Source organism: Pestalotiopsis fici (genome assembly GCF_000516985.1).
Source record: "Pestalotiopsis fici W106-1 unplaced genomic scaffold PFICI_Scf_2, whole genome shotgun sequence".
In the NCBI taxonomy this organism is placed as follows: Eukaryota; Fungi; Ascomycota; class Sordariomycetes; order Amphisphaeriales; family Sporocadaceae; genus Pestalotiopsis; species Pestalotiopsis fici.
In genome coordinates, this window is record NW_006917092.1 from 433,500 (window position 1) to 454,426 (window position 20,927).

At 51.0% G+C, this 20,927-nt stretch overlaps 9 protein-coding genes across 9 annotated transcripts; 4 read left to right on the top strand and 5 right to left on the bottom strand.

Moving 5' to 3' along the window:
- Positions 1-195: 195 nt before the first annotated feature.
- On the top strand, positions 196-1,460 carry PFICI_02282 (uncharacterized protein; the record flags this gene model as incomplete). Its single annotated transcript, XM_007830863.1, has 5 exons — positions 196-328; positions 387-521; positions 587-790; positions 847-1,220; positions 1,278-1,460. The coding sequence occupies 5 exons, from the start codon at positions 196-198 to the stop codon at positions 1,458-1,460; spliced, it is 1,029 nt and encodes a 342-aa protein (XP_007829054.1).
- A 506-nt stretch (positions 1,461-1,966) lies between these two features.
- On the bottom strand, positions 1,967-4,222 carry PFICI_02283 (uncharacterized protein; the record flags this gene model as incomplete). The annotated part of the gene is made up of 1 exon (XM_007830864.1): positions 1,967-4,222. The coding sequence occupies one exon, from the start codon at positions 4,220-4,222 to the stop codon at positions 1,967-1,969; it is 2,256 nt and encodes a 751-aa protein (XP_007829055.1).
- An 825-nt stretch (positions 4,223-5,047) lies between these two features.
- PFICI_02284 (uncharacterized protein) lies at positions 5,048-5,980 on the top strand (the record flags this gene model as incomplete). Its single annotated transcript, XM_007830865.1, has 1 exon — positions 5,048-5,980. One exon carries the CDS (start codon positions 5,048-5,050, stop codon positions 5,978-5,980), a length of 933 nt encoding a protein of 310 aa, XP_007829056.1.
- A 953-nt stretch (positions 5,981-6,933) lies between these two features.
- Positions 6,934-7,976, bottom strand: PFICI_02285 (Ras-related protein ced-10; the record flags this gene model as incomplete). The annotated part of the gene is made up of 6 exons (XM_007830866.1): positions 6,934-6,997; positions 7,084-7,316; positions 7,375-7,555; positions 7,640-7,698; positions 7,779-7,811; positions 7,947-7,976. The coding sequence occupies 6 exons, from the start codon at positions 7,974-7,976 to the stop codon at positions 6,934-6,936; spliced, it is 600 nt and encodes a 199-aa protein (XP_007829057.1).
- Positions 7,977-11,579: 3,603 nt separating this feature from the next.
- PFICI_02286 (uncharacterized protein) lies at positions 11,580-13,146 on the top strand (the record flags this gene model as incomplete). The annotated part of the gene is made up of 2 exons (XM_007830867.1): positions 11,580-12,922; positions 12,984-13,146. The coding sequence occupies 2 exons, from the start codon at positions 11,580-11,582 to the stop codon at positions 13,144-13,146; spliced, it is 1,506 nt and encodes a 501-aa protein (XP_007829058.1).
- A 185-nt stretch (positions 13,147-13,331) lies between these two features.
- Positions 13,332-14,615, bottom strand: PFICI_02287 (uncharacterized protein; the record flags this gene model as incomplete). Its single annotated transcript, XM_007830868.1, has 3 exons — positions 13,332-13,431; positions 13,507-13,612; positions 13,736-14,615. 3 exons carry the CDS (start codon positions 14,613-14,615, stop codon positions 13,332-13,334), a joined length of 1,086 nt encoding a protein of 361 aa, XP_007829059.1.
- Positions 14,616-15,097: 482 nt separating this feature from the next.
- Positions 15,098-15,863, bottom strand: PFICI_02288 (uncharacterized protein; the record flags this gene model as incomplete). The annotated part of the gene is made up of 2 exons (XM_007830869.1): positions 15,098-15,637; positions 15,696-15,863. The coding sequence occupies 2 exons, from the start codon at positions 15,861-15,863 to the stop codon at positions 15,098-15,100; spliced, it is 708 nt and encodes a 235-aa protein (XP_007829060.1).
- Positions 15,864-16,532: 669 nt separating this feature from the next.
- On the bottom strand, positions 16,533-18,310 carry PFICI_02289 (uncharacterized protein; the record flags this gene model as incomplete). Its single annotated transcript, XM_007830870.1, has 2 exons — positions 16,533-17,210; positions 17,264-18,310. 2 exons carry the CDS (start codon positions 18,308-18,310, stop codon positions 16,533-16,535), a joined length of 1,725 nt encoding a protein of 574 aa, XP_007829061.1.
- Positions 18,311-18,654: 344 nt separating this feature from the next.
- On the top strand, positions 18,655-19,621 carry PFICI_02290 (uncharacterized protein; the record flags this gene model as incomplete). The annotated part of the gene is made up of 4 exons (XM_007830871.1): positions 18,655-18,919; positions 18,978-19,201; positions 19,269-19,374; positions 19,440-19,621. The coding sequence occupies 4 exons, from the start codon at positions 18,655-18,657 to the stop codon at positions 19,619-19,621; spliced, it is 777 nt and encodes a 258-aa protein (XP_007829062.1).
- Positions 19,622-20,927: the final 1,306 nt, after the last annotated feature.

Here is a 20,927-nt window from a genome sequence, read left to right on the forward strand (position 1 = left end):
TACCAATCCTACACGGTCATTTGCAGTACATCGTGGGTGAATGATCCTCCTAGATAGTGGCATTAAGAAAACCCCGCTGTGCTGAATGTGTCCAGCACTATATAAGAGCTGCAGCTGTTGGAAAAAGAAGAGAAAACAAATCGCATCACAAGCAAGACTTCCTTGGAAAGAACAGAAGTGAGGAAAATTTTGAAAATGGCACCCCAAACTGCTTCAGCTCTCGTCACTAAAGACGGCAAGCTGTCCAAGGAAACGATTCCTGTGCCGACTCCAGGCGAGCATCAGGTACTGGTCAAGATCACTCATGTCGCCCAGAATCCTACCGATGGTCACTCATATTCCCGAGTCCAATACTACATAATCATTGTAGCTAATTCTCTGTCTAGTCCAATCACTTGATGCCAATGCCTTTGGCGACGATGCGGTGCTCGGCTGCGACTTTGTCGGTACGGTCGAGAAGACGGGCGATAAAGTGAGCAAAATCAAAACGGGTACTGTGATAGCCGGTCTGATTTGGGGAGGTCAGTTGTCTTCTAACACCTTTTCATGGTTGCATCTTTCTTGTACTAAACCTTCGCATGAGCAGGCGAGATCAAGGGACTGGGCGGCTACAGCGAGTACACCCTCGCAGATGAGCGCATTTGCTTTCCCGTGCCCGAAGGCATCGCTCCGGAGCAGGCCGCCACAGTGCCCCTAGCCTCGTGTACAGCTCTGCTCGCTCTTTTCTCCAAAGATTGTCTCAACATCCCACAAAAGTCCGGAGAGACTGTGCTCATTTGGGGTGGCAGCTGTAAGTCGAATCAATCATCGAGTGTCTTACAAAGGATAACATCTCACGCATTACAGCAAGCGTTGGGCTCTATGCCATTCAAATCGCCAAGCACTATGGTCTCAATGTGATCACGACTTGCAGTCCCCGACACCACGATCTCGTCAAGTCTCTTGGTGCTAGTCACGTCTTTGACTACCGCGACGCCAAGGTGGCAGAGAGCATCAAGACCGCGACAAACTCGAGCCTAAAGTACGTCTTTGACACCATTGGCAATGATTCGTCCTCGGCCACGGCGTCGCAGGCCCTATGTGAACAGGGCGGCGGCTTGTGCACCGTTCGCCCCGGCAAGGCCTTTACCGAGAATGTGACCAAGCAGACCAAGGTGACGGATGTGCTGGTCTGGACGGCCTTCTTGAAGGAACACCAGTACAAGGAGTTTCACTGGCCGGTAAGTAATGTTTTTGAGCTTTAGCATGGGAACATCTGTTGATAACCAGAATTGCAGCCACACAAGGAGGACCACGAACTTTCGGCCAAGTTCTTTGAGGAACTGCCCAAGCTGCTCTCATCAGGAGTCGTCAAACCCAACACCCCAAAACTTCTAGAGGGACTCGACTCTGTGCCAAAGGGATTCCAGGAATACCGCGATGGAGTCATTTCAAACTACAAGATCGTCTACAAGATTTAAGACTAGAAGATTACCTGTAAAGAGCTTGTGCTTCTGTCCATATAATGCTATGGCCATTCCTCTTTCATACACGGTATCGTGTTTAAATTTTACCGTGTCACCCACACCCCAACAGAGGTGCCTTGGAAAGGGGTTTCGAGCTTTGCACAAACTCGAGAACAGACTCTGGGCTGAACATCCGCGAAGTGAATAAACATGACTCAGACATGGCCTGTCAAGTCTTGCGGCCCGTCAAGTACTGTTTCATGCCTACGATGCGCTATAACCATTCGGGGATGAGTTCAAATTACTTTGGTTTACTGGGATGAGAATAATTCCTGTTATTTGACCACTGCTCGATAATTCACAAGCCTAGAAGGACTGAACCAGTATTAGCAATTCTGTTCGGCAGCTTAATCATGCCTCGTTGGAAAGCTATCTGAGCTTCACTTGTTTTTCCGGACCGAAACATGAGAAGGGAAAAAAAGAAAAAGAAGAAGACTAGAAAAGTCAACTGAAACCTTCACTCAAACAAGTATAAAGTCCTTGAGTTCCCCAACACTGGACCAGGCTTCTTTCATCATACGTCCGACTCCAATTCTCTCCACTTCGTAAGCATCTTTTACCGTCGCTGGATCATCTTCCTGCACAACTTGGCATCTCCCTTGGGACATCCTTTTCACAAGCATAACATTGAAGATTGAGTACGGCTCAGTGTAACGTGACGCTTGCCGACCTAGTTCCTCGCTGGAAAAGTTGTATGCTTCAGAGAGGATGATGAACTCGTACTCGTTTGACAGCTTGCGACGGAAGCTCTTGGGGAGGCGTATTGTGCCCAGCCACGGTTCGTCGTCATCAAGTCCACCATTGCCTAAGCTGGCGCGCGGGGGAGACGATGCAGAGTACGAGATGCCAAACCGATAGATACCAGGTGGCTCATCAACTTGTCCACTGCGATCGTGTAGGGTAAGTCTAAACTTTCCAGCCCGAGTTCTGATGTACAATCCATGAGGAGAAATCGTTGATTTGATGTTTTGACCAAGCGACACCATCTCTTCAGATCTGGGCTGTCCATGGCTTTCAAAGCGACAGTGGCTCAATTTTGTTATCGACCGGGTCCTCAAGGAGCCGCTGGAAAGCTGATCGAGACCATTATAATCACTTTCGGGGTCATACTCTACACCTCCGATCCATCCTGCCCAGCTCCAACTTGGCCAAAGAGCTCTGCCAGTGGCTGGGTCAATGGGCACGCGAGTAAGATCCTGTTGTGGTCGCCACAGGATAGCGGCTTCGAGCAGAGGTCTAGGCAAACCATACATATAATCCATCTTGCCATCTTGATCTAGTACTGAGAGAATTCCGCCAACGCCGTTCAGCCGATCGGTTGGATAGGACATGTTTCGGGAGGTGTACTCGGCAATGAGTTGACAATATGCCGGAAAGAGAATACTCCGCAAACGATCCTGTTCTGACAGTCCTGACCGAGTTTCCAAGTCAAGCCGATATCTTGTTCTTCTCGTCATTGTAGGCGGTTGCCAGCTTCTGCTCAAACTGATGTCCATCATCGGGGCAGTCTGCTGTAGATGTTGATGTTCAGCAAGGTAGTCCTCGCCCCAGACAGCTTTGTGGCATTGAAAGTAGACGGTGTCGTTTACAAAGAATAAATATCTCTGCGACAAAATACGTTCTTGATATGTCCAGCCTCTTGTATTCCATGTTGTGGTCTCTACAGCCAGCTGGCAGTCAGGCTGGAGAGTTACCAGCTTGAGTTCGGATGAGTAATCCGCCACGACTTGTGTCAATGACCTCGAGCCTGGAACGAGCCCTGGCAGGCCAGCATCGGCACCATCACCACCAGCGGCCACAATTGTAAGTGCAGCTCTAGTGTAGACATGATCCATGGCGGCAAGCTGCTTGGACTTGTCCTCGTTGCTGTCCTGTATGATGCAGATCGAATCTATCCAAACGTAGCGATAGCCCAGCAATAGCGTGACTGTCATGGCATCCCGAATCGATTTGGGAAACGTGTCTCGTTTCTGAGCCAGCCCACCTGAGGATTTGAGCTCTTTGATATTGTCCTTAAGAGTTCTGAAGACGGGCTTGGTTCCCCATACATAACTGAGAGCCACATAAGGACCCGGATCTTGCAGCTCGACGAGCTTGTCTTCTTCAAGGTCTAGGAGTCTGATGAAGGGGTCAAAGTTCGGACTTTGGCCATTCCCGGATCCTCGAAGAGTACCGGTGCACTCAGATCCGTGCCAATCATTGCAGTGACGAATCCAAGACTGCACAAGATCCAAGTTTATCTGGCCAGTGTTCACTCTCCTGCCTGCGAAGAATTTGGAAAGTTTGTTCGAGTTATTCAGTGGTACAACATCGAAAGGTGCAAAAGCATCCTCAGGACCAATCATGTCCGGCACAACTCTTATCCTGAGTGATGTCGTGTCATCGCCTTCGAGCACACCGTCACGGATCCAGCACCCCAAGACTTGGGCATCATTGGCGTGCATTGTATGAGATGCCGAGTCCGCAATTAGGCGACAGAGGACGCAATAATCGCTTCGCTCAAGCACCTCGGCCAGGAGACCAAAATCTGTATCTGGGGGCAGTTCCTTATCTTTCGGCCAGCCATAAAAGTCTGAACTCTTCAGATTCATCGCTCGGTGTCGTGCGCACAGGTGGAGGCTCCGATCCTCGTCCGGCAGCTCTACCGGTCGACTCCAATGCCTGCCTTGACGCCAGGCTTCGTCATTCTGTGGCATCTGTCTTAGACTCAGCGACATATTTCTTACTCAGTGATATATGCAGAAGTAATCCGAGGATGATGCTTTAGAGTTGATTGTGCCAAGCGTGGAGTGGCAGCAGCCAGACCCCGGGGATCCTCCAATTTTTGATCCGTTCGTGATACTGTACTGCTGCGGGCTGGAACTAGCAGGGCTCATGCATCAGCTCTTGGCCTCTCACATGTATCTACTCTTTGTGGCCAGAAAAGGTCATGTAGTATGACGACTTAAATTGGATTTCTGTTTGTCTCTCTTTTAAAGGAAAAGAAAAGTATTAAATTATTCCCTTTCTTCTCTCCTGCATACCGAAGCCATAAGAACCCTAGTACGGAAATCAGATACAGAACATGATATAGCTCTCGTTAATCAGTGCGTGAATTTTCCTGTGTTCATGGATCGGATTCATTTGCTCCAAGGGGATAAGACCCTTCATTAATCGAGAACCATCCAGTGTTATTGGCACATGATGATAGGATGCCGTATCTGTTGTTCCCAAATGCTAGCTACCGGGTATGACATTATACTCGACTAACAAACGAAGCGGGACTAGTAGCCAATGCAGCTAAACAGTTATGCTGGTTGCACGGCGCGGCGCTGATAGACGCCCACGATACGGCCCCACTAAAATTTTCTGTATCCGTAACAGACTTGCGCAGGGCACTTCTGATATTTTCACCCAAACGAGCTTTTTCTTAGCCACCTCAGCACAGCAATTCCTGCACTTTTGATTTCTGCCTTTTCTCGGCTCACGTGGAAACGTCGACGTCCAGGAAACTACCTTGTGACATTCAAGACTCGGTCTCACAATCCCAGAGAGAATCAACAATGGCCAAGCGCAAGTCGGAAGACAATCCCGCGACCAGCGACGGCGATGCCAAGAAGAGACAGCGCATGAGCGAGGATCCCTTTGCGAAAAAGGTCAAGAAGGCCAAAAAGGACAAGAAATACAACAAGACCAGGGAAGAACCCGTGGTGGAGGAGGATGTGGTGGATCTGGCCATGACCGACCTTGACAATGGCAAGATTGAGCAGCAGCAAACAAAGAAGGACGAGCAAGAAGAGCCAGCGGCTGAGAACGGCGTGGCGGGTAACGACGAGAACAAGTCCAAGAAGAAGCGCAAGAAGAACAAGAAGGCCGCCAAGGAGGACGACGGAGAAAAGGCCACCAATGCCGACGGTGAAGGCGCAGAAAACGACGAGACTGCTGCTGCTGCTGTGGCCGGCAGCAACGAGGGAGGAGAGAACAACAAGAGGCAGTCGGCCAAGAAGAGCCGCTTCATCGTCTTTGTGGGTAACCTGCCCTACAGCGCCACGGCCGAGGACGTGGAGCGGCACTTTACGGCCGTGCAGCCCACGGCGATACGCCTACTCCACGAAAAGACCAACCCCAACAAGTCGCGCGGCATCGCCTTTCTCGAGTTCGCCGGCTACGACCGCATGAAGACGTGCCTCAAGACCATGCACCACACCACCCTAAAGTGCCAAGGGCGCGACCACCGGGGCCGCCCCAAGCTCGAGGAGCGCGTGATCAATGTCGAGCTGACGGCAGGCGGCGGTGGCAACACCGAGGGTCGCCGCGAGAAGATCAAGGCCAAGAATGAAAAGCTCAACGATGAGCGCCACCGACGCGCTCTCGAGGAGGAGAAGCAAAAGGTCAAGAAGGAGCAGGAGCGTCTACTCAAGGAGGGCGAGAAGAAGGGCGGCGCCGACGGCATTCACCCCAGCAGGAGGGGTCGCGTGCCTGGTGGCAGAAGGTGAAAAAAATGTTGACAAGACAAGGGGGAAAAGAAAGTCATGATACCCGCCAGTCACAGCTGGCACAAGTGCTGAAATTTACATGCCGCCTAGGCATACCATCTGCCACAGAACAGCTCTGAAGACAAGTTCTGGGCAAGTACAAAGTCAGGAGCTTAGGATGAAGGCATCTCTACAGACATATTGGCTCATGGCCGAATTGTCGGTTCCGTGGCTGCTTGTATAAAAGCTGTAGGCCGCGGCACTGCTAAAAAGCACATGCAAATTCGAGAAAGTGACAGGGGAAAAATAAATAGACTCAAAAAGCGAAACGTAGATGCGAGTTCATTATCCGTCTACTCAACCTTTGGTGTTCCAAATGCTCTCTGCTTTAACTCATGTGCTATCTACAGAAGTGTGCGGTGAAAACAAACAATGAGTGACCTTTGACTATCCTTGGACATTCATACAAACAATCCTGGCAAGCTTTCCACATTGAAGTAAAACCTCTTGCCGAGATTGAATCTCAAGCCCAATAACAAGGCGGATTTGGCTAGAACCAAGCTGCCCGTACGGTAGACCAGAAATTTATATCGGCAAGAGTACCGTGATTTCAAGAATTAAAGATACCCAGGCATGCTCAAACAGATCGCAGTCTCCCCCAACACGCTTCATGCCAGCCCAATATGGAAGTCTGCCCAGGTATGAGATGTCGTCGAAATTCAAAAGGTCATGATGGGGTATGTAGGGGCTGTCAGCTCCTCAGAAAATGAGAGGACGTGGATGACACAAGAAGCACGTCGCCTCATTTCCTCGTCCACATGGGAAGGGCCGTCTTTCTGTCATGTCTGCCGTGAAACGCCGTCGCATCGGTCAGATATCATTCGTTGCCTTGCCCCATATGATCGGATCAAGGTGTCAATCCCAGCTAACTTGAAAGACGTCGCCCGAATCATTGGCTCAAAGGTTGAGCTACTCTATAGAATGGTGCACTTGGACTTCTTTTGTTTCGTGGGTTGCGGCCTTGGGTTCAGCACAGCACTGGAAGAAGTTAGTCAGTTGCCATCGGCCGACTAAAGAGGGTGGCAAGTAAGATAATCGCAAGCCATTGCTTAGGTAGAACATACCGAATAGCCTCGTCAAAGACGCTCTTCAAGTTTCTTTGAGTCAAGGCCGAACACTCTAGGTATTTGACGGCGCGAATCTCCTTGGCGCAGACCAAGGCCTGGTCATACGATACTGGCTCCATGCGCTTGGATCGCAGGCTCTCCAAGGTGGAAGGGTCCTCTCGCAAATCTAGCTTGGTACCGACCAAGATGATGGGCACATTCGGGGCATGGTGGTCGATTTCGGGGTACCACTATGCACAGATTTAGCTTGAGCAATGTGGCGGTGTGGATTGCAAGTTTGATTCTTACCTTGGCCTTGACGTTATCGAACGAAGGCGGGCTGACGATGGAGAAGCAGATGAGGAAGACATCAGTCTGAGGGTAAGACAATGGTCGCAAACGATCGTAATCTTCCTGACCAGCCGTATCCCAAAGTCCCAAGCTGATGGGCTTTCCATCTACCATAACACTCGCAGAGTAGTTATCGAAGCTGTAGTTGCACACGGCACGTCAGCTACTGGCTGGTCGTAGACAAACCGCGGAGACCAAACAAGGAGTTCAAGGTTGTACTGACACTGTGGGAATGTATTCGCCAGGGAAAGCGTTGGTCGTGTATGAGATCAGGAGACATGTCTACACTCGAGGGTTAGGAGCAGTCGCGCGAGAGGGGATACGCCGCGCTCGGGGCGGTTTGATCGCGATGTGTTACACACCTTGCCGACAGCACCGTCACCGGTAACCACGCACTGTTAAAAGGAGGAGATAAGTCAGCATGTGCCTCGATTCTGCGGTGAGTGGGATGGGGGAAGCAAAAGATTAAGAAGCTGGCAAACGTCGAATGGGGGTGAGGGAGGCATGTCCCGCGATGCAGTCTTACATACCTTGAGCGACTGGACTGCTGATGCAGCCATGATTTATCGAGATTTGGGGGGTATCGAATCGAAACGGCAAGTTTGATAAATAAAAAAAAGAGCTGGCTGGCTTTCTTTCGGGGGCGCGGGCGGTGATTGCACTGCAGTGCACTTTTGGGGGAAAGGTAAAGCTAGTAGCTTCGTCGGGTTGATAGCACAGAAATGCGGTGATTGATTGCTGTGGCAATGGACCAAATTCCCGAATTGATGATAGCGGTTTGGTTTTTGGTTTTTGGTTTGGGATGGGAAAAAGGGCGGGCAACTAGTTCGAGAGCAAGGACGGGTTTATGGTCGACCTGTGATTCGATTGATTGGTAGATAAATAGATACCAGGGTGCCTATGGTGGTTTGGCGGCAGCAAAGCAGGACGCCTTTCTTTGGCTTTGATGCGTGAGAGAATGGAAAGAAGTAGTAGTAGTGGCCAAGGTTATTATCTCTGGTAACTTTCTCGTCGAAGAGAAAGAAGAAGTAAAAGGAACAATGATTATCAAGAGTTCACGTCTGCTTCTGGGGTTTCTGCTGCGTTGAGGGTTAGAAATGTTTTGACACAGGCCGGAACGGTGAGGTGCCGCAAGTTGCAGGAGGGGAGGTCAAGTTGCAGATGAGGGTGGGATTTCCGACCACGACGAGACTGGGGACTGAACTTGACTGGCCTGGCTGGATGGATGGACTGAACTGGGAACTCAACTGGGAACGAACCTCGCTCGACTGGGGACTAGGATTAGGACTGGACGTCCAGGAGTCGGCGAGCTAGGCAAGTTAGGTACCTCAGCTTTAGTTCATGTAACCAGACCAAAAGAGGTGCAAATCAAGAATTTGGGCTGGTTTTCCAAGGAGATGTAGGCGCTAGAAGCATCCAAGAGACAACTGGTTGGAGGCTACCTGTAGCCGCTGAGAGGTACATCTACACGTCGCCGGTGCTATCAGATATTTCACCCTCCATCACTCCGTCCATCCACTAACAACATCTACTCCTAGGGGCTCGACCACCTGAGCTACCCTTTAAAGGGGACCTACACTTGAAAGGGTAAAATGTACAGTACCTAAAGGTAATGTAGAAAAGTGCCCCCTTGCCGCTGACCATACCTGGCCAAAGTGGGCTGTCTGTAGATCCGACAGTGGATCACTTGAGAGCTGTAATTCTTCAACTCTTCTTTTTCTGCGACAGTATTGGCCCTGACAGGGTCACGGATGAAGATATTGGGCCCATATATAACGGTCTCTGGTGGGAGACGCAATCTTGGTACAGATGTATATGAGGCATCGAGTCATGTACTGGCAAAAAGGGCATTATCTCATTCAGATACCCGGCGGCACTGACCGCAACTCAATTGCAGTCGGTTATCCACTTGCGTACTCGCTCGCTCGCTCGTGCTTCATGCATTCAAGGTTTAATCGTGGAATGCTATACTGAAGAATGTCCGGCGTTTTATTCGCAAGCACGCTATTGAGCTTTAATGGACGGCTGCTTGGCTAATTAATGGCGAGTATAATCGCTCTTCAAAAGTAAGCGTCACAGCCTTGTACGTCTTCGAAATATTCAAAGCTTTCATTTCTGCTGAAACCCGATGCTATTATCTATTTGTGCCTACTGTCCATAGCATGATATCAATCACATTGGCGTTGATGTATTAATCAAACAATATGTATTTGCTTCGTTGGGAAGTTGCTTGCTGTGCTGGTCCTGTTAATAATGATGAATTCGTCAAGATTGGTACCATTGGACATCAAATATCACAGTTGAATAAATCCAGCTATAGCAGTATATCCAAAAGCAAGCTTTTAATTGTGTATATTCAACTAGTATGGTAACACACTGATAGAAGGGTTCATGGCTCGGGCATCTCAACGAGGGGTCCCAGGGCCTCGGACTTGAAGCGCCTCGAAACATCCCAATGCCTCTTCACACATCAATGACGAGTCTCAGCTTGATTCGTTGCGCAAATGCCCCCAAGATCGATTCTTTTCGCGGGTTGACCATTTACTCCAACCAGGCACCAAGAACACCCCATACAAGTAAACGAACGCCGGTTGCGTCACAAACCACAACTTTGATTATACGACCCAAGATGAGCTCATGGTGAGCCCACCTAAACTAGATTCATATATACGAGTGGTCGTTCATCAGTAGGTGATATTGCATCTTGGCCAAGACCTCGGCACACTCAACCGTCAGGCGCGCGTTTGAAGCATTTCACGTAACAACTGAATTCTATGGAACCCTTTTGTTGCCGCAAAGGGGGCTCCGGGGTCTGTGGTTCAAAGAGGGGCGCCCAACCCAGGCAGGGCCCCGTAGGTAAAATGCAGTGGATATATGCAGTTAGCCTCTTGTTGTCGACCTCTCTTGAATAGGCGCAACGATTCGTCCGAGTTGAGGCTCCTCATGGACGAATCAAGTCTCTTTTGCAATGAGACATCACTTGCCAGTTGGATCGAATCGGAAAAGATTCACGCAAACTCCAACATGGATAAGGGATATCTAAGGAGCTTGATAACCAGTCGTCACCCTCCATTAGCCCGGGTAGTTGCCTGTCAAAGGTTGACTGCTGCCAATCGGCTCTCCTGGTTCTGATCCTGGAAACCGATTCCATACCCAGTGATGGTGGTATGATAAAACAAAATGCCCATCTCGTACGTACATTAAGGTACAGTACCTACTTGCATTTAACCTTTCAGTAAAATCTAGGATAGCATGACCCAGCGGTGCTCTAGGACTTCCACTACAAGCACTGTCGCGAGCTGGGCGCTTCACGTGTGTAGCAGCTTGCTTCTAGTATCACATTGATCCTTGGACCAGCAACGGACACAAAATGTAGCTCACTTTTTCTCTCCTTCTTTCATATCTGACAGTGATCACGAGTGAACGAGAGTGAAATAGTCTCATCCCTTCATCTTGGCTAACAAAGATGCTGAAAATGATGACGGCCTGAACGAGACAAACGACATCTGGATACCGTTCAGACCCAGAGTCTTGGGACAATTACCACATGAACCTCTCTCCCCAAACATCCACTACACAGTCGGTACGAACAATTAATAATTCATCAGTTCGTCATCGCAATCTGAGCAGGGCTCAAGCTAAATGTGTCAGAAGCGCACAACCCTCCGACTGGCACGGCCTTGGCAGATATATTGTCCTGCGAAATAGCGACTACATCATGTACCTGGAGCTTCCTTCAGGGGTTCCCAGCTTGACCTGAACGGTTTCAACGTTTCACCTACCCCACCAGTGGATCGTGGTAGGCTACGAGGGGCCAAAGTGCTCTAGTAGGTGTACCGCTACCTTGTACCTTAGGTAGGCACCTAATTCCCGTAGCCACGTGCTAAAGCGTGCGATCAACCACACCAAACTCCCGCTAAACTCTGGCCGACGCGTCTGGTAGCTGCCATAAGACGCGTCGAGAAATGACGATTTACCTTAAGCTGGAGGACCGAGAGCGATTAGCCAAGGCGCAAGCTGCCTCTGGGATTCTTGACCGATAGGATCGACCCCAGATTATCAACACATCCATGGCGACACACTGATAGCATACTGACATCAATCACTGTCGACCCATTGGAGTTGCCTCCTTGCCGGCAGTCCGCCGTCTGCCTCTTTTCGCGATGGCTTCAAATAACCCCTCCTCAGCCAGCCGGATTCGTTTCGCACCACCGAGCACACCGGGACGCACAGCAGGAGCTCCCACTACCACGCCGAGCCGCCGCGCTATCAGCGCCGACCCGACGTCTGGTGGCCGCCGGTCAGCTTCGGCGCGACGACCAGCCGCAGCAACACCCCACGCCCGGGCAGCCATCAGGACAATCGACCAGAGGCGCCGGACAATCTTCACGCCCGGCCGCGCTCGCAGGCGTAGTCTGCGCGACCAGCGCGAGACGCCCAGGGATATTCTGAGGAATCTTAGTCGGCTCCTCGCCCCGGCCTCGCAGCCCGTGCATACTTCTTCGTCGTCCTCTCCCGGCCGCGATGTCAGCAACGATACCCTCACGCCCGTACTCGAAGACGACGACGACGATGACTTTCCCATCGAACGTCCGCGCTTCTCTCTGCCCCTGCAAGAGGATGACGATGACGATAGTGATTTGAAGGCTCCCAGGCTTAGTGGGCTGGAGGATGAGAATCTCACTACGGCGTCGATTGAGCTCCCGCGAAGAGCCGTAAGCGAATTCCCGAGCCGAATTGGTCGGGAGAGTCTGGGGAGCATTCGTTTCAGTGATGTCCCCGGTCCGGATATTGTTAGCGATGATATCAATGTGGATTCGGGACTCTTCCCGCCACTGGGGCTTGACGATGATGGAGCCAATGATTTCAGGCGGCAAACCCTCAACCGGGAAAGTCTCTTTGGGCCCATCGAAATACCGGCAGGCGTGGACGAGACGACTTTCATGATGGACCAAGTCGGGTCACCGACCAGGGAAATCACCGCTCAAGAGGACATCGTCGACAACGAGGTTCCTGACATGTTTGATGATGACGATGACCACGTGAACGAACCCATGGACTACCGGGATCCTGCAGACTATGATGATGAACCAGCGGATTACGACGATGTGCCTGCAGACTATGATGACATCCCTGACAATAACGAAGAGATTCCCGACGATGATGCGGATGACGCCACGCAAAATATGACCGTGGCCTCAAATACGGTCGAGCTCACGGCGGCGATTGCAGCTAGGCGAAGTGGACGAACGCAAACCGGCAAGAAGATATCCAAACACGGAATCGAGTATCCCTCACTTCCCAAGGGTGTCGTGAAGCGACTAGCAACAACGTTTGCAAAGACATCTGGAGCGGGCAAAGCGAAACTCTCGGCGGATACACTAGATGCAATGATGCAAGCTACAGATTGGTTCTTTGAGCAGGTTGGAGATGATCTCTCAGCATATGCCAAGCATGCAGGACGAAAGACAATTGATGAGAGCGACATGTTGACTCTAATGCGAAGGTATGTTACACTATTGTACTGCCCAAAATTGACTGGGCTCGTATCTGACTTTTGTACACAGACAGCGCCAAATAGGGGCCTCTGCCACGCCGTTCTCTCTTGCCCAACGATATCTCCCTAGAGAGCTTCTCCAGGAGTTGAGAATGCCTGTCCCGCCCCCGACAAGAGCGCCAAAGAAATCGAAGCGTGCCAACGCTGACGAAGACGATGAGGAGGTTACCTGAAAGCCGTTTCGTTGACGGACTTATATATATATCTATTATGACATGCTGCATGACGTCTCATTTGATCACGTCAGTGCAGCAATGATTCTGGACTGAGATATAGGCTGCCCTAGCAGCGTGATATGCATCTCAGCAGAACTCCGCTCGCGTCCTCCCGACTCTGGGCGTCGATGGTGGAAAGTCCATTACCAGTTCTTATTCAACCGAACTCTGCGCGAAACATCCGTTGGTGGCTTCTTCACCACCATGTAAAACATTATGGATGTAGCTATGGCAAGGCCGTACCTGCACGCGCAATCAGTATGATGGATAGACGTTGAAAAGACAGCCAGTCCAGTGGCCATGGTTTTTGGGACATACCATGTAAAGATGTATTGGGCGTGGTTATTCCGCAGGTTGACTTCAGCAGCTCTGCCGATGGGTATACCTCTTGAGTGCATCTCGAGACTCTCGGACCAATCCGGCTCTTAAGCATGATGCGCATTAGTCAGAAATTCATAGAGCAAAGATGTGCTTGGCCTCGAAAGCCAGAGTGCCCGGGGCATTGAACATGAATAAGAAAGATCAACCAGAAACGAAAAGCACATACCCATAGTAGACTCGATCCAGACAGCCTGACTGCCCGTCAACTCGGCCATCTGTCGCACATCTGGAAAGTAAAACTCGCCCTTGTCAGGGCGGTTATCGGGCGTGAACATGTTCTTCTTCCAGGGCTCCCGCAGCAACCCCTCGACGACAACCTCGCCCCGGGGCAAGGATCCCGGTCCACGATCGGCCTGGCGGCGCATCTTTTTGCTGATCCAGCCCCGGTTGACCAAGACCGTGGTACCGTCGCCCTCGCGCTCGAGCGGCGTCACCACCATGTACCCGTCCTCGCCGTCGCGCATGCGCGGGCCAATGAGCATTTCCTGGTCGTGGCGCAAATGGCCCTTTGCCACGACGCGGCGGAAATCAAAGTCGTGGATCGCGTCGGGGTCCACGCGGCCCGGCAGCGGGAGGGGGTCGCGGACCAGACGGTCTTCGAATCGCGCAATGAGCTCCGTCTTCCAGCCTAGACGTTGGACCTGCCAGGTGCCCAGCACGAATGCCGTCACGGGTATAATGGCCAGGAATGCAAGACCCCACATGTTGTGTCGCCGGCCTGTCCGCACCAATTGTGGCGGGTTGTCTAGGATGGACGTGAAGTTGGGGTCTTCGGCCGGCTGCTGCTGGCTGGTCCGGCTCGTCCGCGAGAAAAGCCGTCTGGTTTCTTGTTGCTGTGCATTTTTGCTGCGTGTGACTGCTCTAATCGCTGCCGACGGGCTTGTCGTCGACCGGCATTGTGTTGTCCTTGTGAATAAGGAGCTGCCGTTGCTCGTTCGCGATGCTGGTGATGGCCTCGAGGTCGCAGAACTGTGGTATCGTTGTTGTAGAGCCAATTCGACCTGGCGCCCAAGCGATTGCCTCAACGCCCAACTTGGTGACTTCATTTTAACCCCCCAGTCTTGTGATGGGCTGAGATGCGGTGGTGTACAGGCGATTCCAGCTCTTCACATGATGAAGTCCAGGAAATTCTTCAAGCTCAGACGGAGCTTTAGCTTACATGCAATGAGCCGGTGTTGCATTGTGGGGCCGCAGTCTCGGACCCCTACCCCAAGCTACGTATTATGTACTTTAGTACAGCGTATATTGATTTCCATGTCCATTTTGGTCCGTTGATATTTTTCTTGATCGTTTCCATTTCCTCATTACCCGTAATCACAATCACCATCTCATTGTTGCTGGCAATTCTGTTCAAGACAGCTGTTCGACCGGCATTAGAACTATGGACAGCCAATTAAGTATAGTACAATCAGATCGTAAACTTCTGGCATGCAATCCAACCCGGCTCATCTACCCGACGTAGAGTCAAGGTTTACTAACAAAATATTTACTACTTGTTACCCTCAAGTGCCAATTGATACTCGCCCGTCTAGAATCCCCAATATCCGCAGAGATAACTCATTGCTAATAAACCAGCAGTCCAGAGTAGAAGGCTCCAATTCAAAGGCCGGAGCTTCGATGTCTCGTTGACAGTCACCATCCAGGGTTTCGTGGCCGATGGTTCTGGACCAACAGGCTCGGGCGCAGAAGTCACAGGGCCCTGGGCCTGGCCGGGTATGTTGCCGGCTTGGCCGCTGGCGCCAGGGAAGGGCGCAGGAAATGGTGTGACGGTTGTGACAGGCATTGGAACACCATTAGTTGTAATGGTCATAGTGATGGTCGTCGTTGCCCAAGCCGTGACAGTATTCGGGCCAGCACTGTCTTGTCTCAACTGGAGGCCTGGAACTTCTGGTAATTCTCTGCCCTCGAGATACTCGACTTCGCGGCCATCGAGCTGCTCCTTGGCTGTAGCGCTGGTGAAGCCCAGATTGATGTCGGCGCCCGAGGCAATGCAAGTCTTCATGCTGTAAAGTAGGGCGGGACCATAGTCAGGAGGATCACATTGGGAGTAGAGGCACTGGAATAATGACTAGTTCGCGAGTCAGTACGGAGACAACTTGTCGTTGCCCACATTACGATGAGCTCACCTTCTGAAATTGTTCCTCGTGGCAGAGGCAGCCCACATCTTGGCATTGGGTGATGAACATGCTATCCACCATGCATCGATTGACGCAGCTGGGCGGCTCAATATTGATGCCATTGAGAGCAGCTACACGACAAGCCCAGAACAGATAGACTAACGAGAGGCTTCGCATGGTTGGGACGTGGTGAGATGATGGGATGCAGCAGATTTGTGTCGTGATTATTGTTCTTTGTCTCTTACGTTCGTTGCTTTGCTGTGCTCTTAGTGATCCGATAAATCGTACAAAAGCGAAGGAATGATCACCAAAAAGATCGTCCAAAAAGAAAGCGAGTGTGGATGCTCTGAGATGTAGGATCGTTGGGTAGAGGAGGTAACGAAAGAGTTGAGTGGGATATGGAAGACGAAAGCTCGAGGATACAGAAGACCAAAGAGACTGGCAAAGAAGGTAATGTCCAAGTCTCTGTTCCCATCTGGAAAGAAGTTTGGGACGAAGGCTACTTCCCGCATTTGCCTTGATGCCGACAATTTCAGTCTATTGAAGATGATTGCAGAAAGAACAATGTACCTGCCTGTTTCTCATGGGACTTTCCCCAGTGCTGGAAGTAGTGCATTGGTGTGTACTGGCAGAGTTTCGTATGGCAAAGACGTTGAAATTGCCCGTCGATCAGGCCTCATTCTCTGGATGCGCAAATGCTCCACTTGCTGCTCTCTTTTATGGTCACGCAAGATTTGTTGATCGACAAAGATGCTATTTAATTCATTGTATTCTCCAAATTTTTCTCCTGTCGTACATACATATAAGCGCCTCATGCATGATTCATCAATCATTGACTTTGCGCGCTTATGGGAGGAGACGCTTGGGAGTTCTGGGGTAGTAACTCGACAGGTGAACACTGGGCAGGTTAAGATACCACGAAACGACACGGTCCAGACCAATACCACCACCACCGTGGGGTGGCACACCAGCGGATCTGAACACATCGACGTACTCCTTGATTCCAGTGCTGTTGGGGTCGACACCCTTCTTGCGGATTCTGGCCTCCAAAGCCTCTGGAGTGTGGATACGCTGGCCACCAGAGAGGATTTCTTGGCCACGCATGAAGAAGTCGTACGCGTTTGTCACCTTGGGGTTGGCAGGGTCTTCCATAGCATAGAATGGACGAGCCTCCTCAGGGAACTTGTCAAGAACGTAAAAGTCGGTCTTGTACTTCTCACGGATCAAGGCACCAAGAGCCTTCTCCTGAGGCGTACTCATATCCTCGTCGTCCTTGACGTTGCGGTATTCCTCGGGACCCTCCTCACGGAGAAGCTTCTGACCCTCGGCGAAAGTGAGGCGCACCTCCTTTCCAGGCTCTGGAAGGAGGAACTTTTCAGACGGATAGACAGAGCGGACGAGTTCAATCTCTTCCGATCTCTTCTCCTCGAGACCTCTGAAAATGTACAACATGAGACTCTCGATAGTCTCCAGAACCTCGACGTAGGACTCCTCAATCTCCATCTCCATATCGAGACCAGTGAACTATGGAAAGTTAGACGGTGCCTATGTCATGATGTTCTTTTTGCAAAACATACCTCGGTCATGTGTCTCGGGGTGTTCGAGTTCTCAGCTCTGAAAACGGGACCAATGCAGAATACACGCTTGCGACCGCCAGCAATCTCAAATTGCTTGTAGAATTGAGGGGATTGAGCAAGGTAGGCGTGCTTATCAAAGTACTTCATTCCAAACACATTTGCACCACCTTCAGAGGCCGCTCCAATCAGGCACGGGGGTTCAAACTGAACAAAGTCTCTAGACTCCAGGAACTCGGCAAAGAGCTTTCTGACGGTCATACGGATATCCGCGATAGCCTGTTGGACAGGCGCTCTCTTGTGCATGACAGGGTTGTTCAGATGGGTGGTCAAGCTGGCTGCAGGAGCACCGGCCGGGTCGGTGATGGAAAGCTCCTTGACAGCCTCGGTCGGGGCTGTCTCGTCCTCGTCCTCAAAGCTAGCCACAGCCTTGTTGGCGGCTCCCAGGGTCATACCTAGAACCTCGGGGCCCGAGGCGATGAGGTAGCACTTGGTGATGTGAAGTTCATAGTCGCTGACGCGGCAGCTCTTGACGGGCTCGAGTGGCTTCTTGACAAGAGCCTCGACGAGCACGAAACTCTCGAGTCTGATACCACCAGTCCACTTGACCATTTGCTTGCTCACGGGCGTGCCCTCGGGGCTGACGGCCATGACACCCTGTATCGACCAATTGCGCTCCTCCCTGATTTCAACAAAGGCCATCTTGGCGCCTTGCATACGGGAGTTCTGGATCCATCCTCGCAGCTTGACAGTCTTGTCCAGGTGCTGCTCGCCCAAGTCCTTGAGCTTGACCTTCTCGGCATCGACCTTGGTCGTGTGGTGGATGTCGCCGTAGTTGTCCTTTGCGAGATCCTCGCCACCGCCAGCGGCAGCCTTGGCGGCAGCTTCTCTGGCCTTGACCTCAGCAGCACGCTTGGCCTTTTCGGCCTCCTTCTTTGCCTTGGCCTCGGCCTTCTTCAAGGCCTTCTTGGAGGGGCCGGCGTCGTCTCCCTCAGCGGCCGGGGCGTCGCCCGAAGCTTGGGTAGGGTCTTCGGTGGGTTTCTCGGACATGATGAAATTGGAAAATCACAAGCAATGAATTGTGACTGTTGCAAATAGCAAGCGATTGAACGAACGGCGCTGTTTCAATGCCTTTCCTTCAAATACAACCAACGATGGAGGGGTAGAATCGAGTGACTCTTCTGTCGCCCGGCGTGACGTGGGGCAAGGGAATTATTTTTGGCGGGGCAGGCACCGATAACCGCAACCCACCAACGTCATTGGCATCTGCAACTAACCAACTGCTTCGCCCCGCTAGTCGAATTTTTCGCATACCAATTTTTTGCTTGGATGAGCGAGACTAGGATCACCAGCAACACGATTCAAACGCATCTTGTTCGCCCACCGACACAGTCATGTCTGAAGAGCAGATACCGAAGTCGGAGAGTTTGGCCTCCAAGGCAAAGTCCAAGAAGCGGTCTCGTGAAGACGACGGAGGACGTCGCAAGAAGAAGAAGACTGGCTATGAGCAGGACGACAGCCTTTTGGACACTGAGCTGGGCGTCAATACCGGCATTGCTTTCATGGACTCGCAGCTTATGGCCGACCATCTTGCGCAGAGAACGACAAAGTTTGGAACGGATTTGAGTGCTGTGGAACTGGCAGATTTGTACATTTCTCGTAAGAATTTCCCGTTCCGTCGTATCTGGAATCTACATTTTCTGACATCTCGTTACAGCCGCCTCCATTCAAGACACTACATCATGGCAAGAGCCCAGAACGTTGGCGAAGCTGCCTGATTTCTTGGAAAAGTTCACAAAAGACCCCAAGGATCTCACCAAGGCGCCGAAACAAAAAGGTGCACCTCACACGCTCATCGTAGCTGGTGCAGGTCTAAGGGCTGCGGACATTGTGAGAGCATTGAGGAAGTACCAGTCCAAGGAGAACAGTGTAGCAAAGTTGGTACGTATTTTTCTTTTCTTTTTGGAACGGATGAAGATTTCAAGCATATGACTTACATAATGCACAGTTCGCCAAGCACATCAAAATCGACGAGTCCATCAAGTTCCTGAGTTCACACCGAACAGGCTTGGCAGTAGGAACCCCTCAAAGACTCACAGATCTGTTGGAGAATGGTACGATCCCCCCCCCCCTCTTTCTACGGTGTCTGCTCATAATTATGAGGCTAATATGCATGCAGGCTCTTTATCATTGGCCAACTTGCAGCGCCTTGTGGTGGATGCTTCTCACATTGATCAGAAGAAACGAGGTATCCTCGACATGAAGGAGATAACCATGCCGCTCGCAAAGTGGCTGTCCAGAAAAGAGTTCAAGGACAAGTACACGGCCGAGGAGAAGCCGCTGCAGTTGCTCTTTTATTAGGCCAAGGCGCAGGGACTGTGTTATTAGTTCTATGTACGGTTGCAGGGGAAAACACGGCCACAGTGAGAGACGGGGTTTAGAAATATGTACCTGTATGAGACAGCATAACGCCGTGACAATCCAGGAATGGTGGCGCAAGGGCAGGCTCCGCTTCGGGCATACCGAAGAGTTTGTGGTCCGAGGAGCTTGGGAGTGACAGGCAAGGCATTTACTGGCGTTTGGCGGCAACACAAAAGCAAGGCTCGGATAAAAAAAGCACAATGATACCATTAGACAGATCAAGACAGAATCTTTTGCATTATTTCTTATGAGAGTAAAGAAAATCTGATTTCTAGGCTTGGGTAAGGTACTTTATTACAAGGGTTTCATGTGCAATCATGTCGATTTATGCCCCCTCCCGACCAGTATGCATCCTTGGTCCAGTATCCTCAATTAATTATTATCCATTAGACTCCTGGACCACCTGGAGAGTCAAGTGAAGATTTGCTAGAATATCTCTTGAAAGAATGACCATGAACGAAGTGGGAAGAACGACACAGCTCCGACAAATGTCTCCACGCAACCTGGTATTCTTGCTCTCCTCTTACGATAGGCAATGACCATGTTCTCCTGTTCCGTTCTTGAGGTGTCACAATGCATGTGCCCAGCCTGGTCATCGTGTTGCGGTGTGTCTCATGATAGCATGGCTGGCAAATTTGGGCTTTTTGCCATCCACTGTGTCTCTTGAATAACGGAGAAGTGTTGTATAATTTGCTTCTTGTGTCTGGAGATTGCTGCAAGATTGCTTCCTACTTGAAAACAAACGCTCTTATCACGGAGGTTTCTGCACCAGTCCAGAAGATTTGACACCTAACCGAGATGGGCGGTTCCTCCGAGCGAGACATTGTTGTTGAGCGGCGGACTGCAGTGATGTCGGCTAGGAGATTCCACGAACCGAAACATCGGCCTCATTCCTGGGGCGGTAAGATGGGTTCATCTTTCCCGTTCGCCGCAATTTGCTTCTCTGCAAAAGAATTGGCATGGCCGGGTGGTGGGACTGCTTGACCGAAGATACTCGGACAAAAGCACAGTCTCTGCCATGATTTGTTGTAATATGGAAGAAGATGAACCCGTTGAGCAGTGATATGTACGTGGCAAACTCCAATAAGTCCATTCAACAGGCTAAAAGGATGCTGTATGGATCGAACGATTTTCTCGGAAGTTTTTTTGGTTATTAGCTTGCCACTGAGGCCCACAGCCATGGCTGATCACGATGTCGAATACATGAAGGAGAGGTTACTAGTCCAGATTGCTGCCGTGGCCTCAT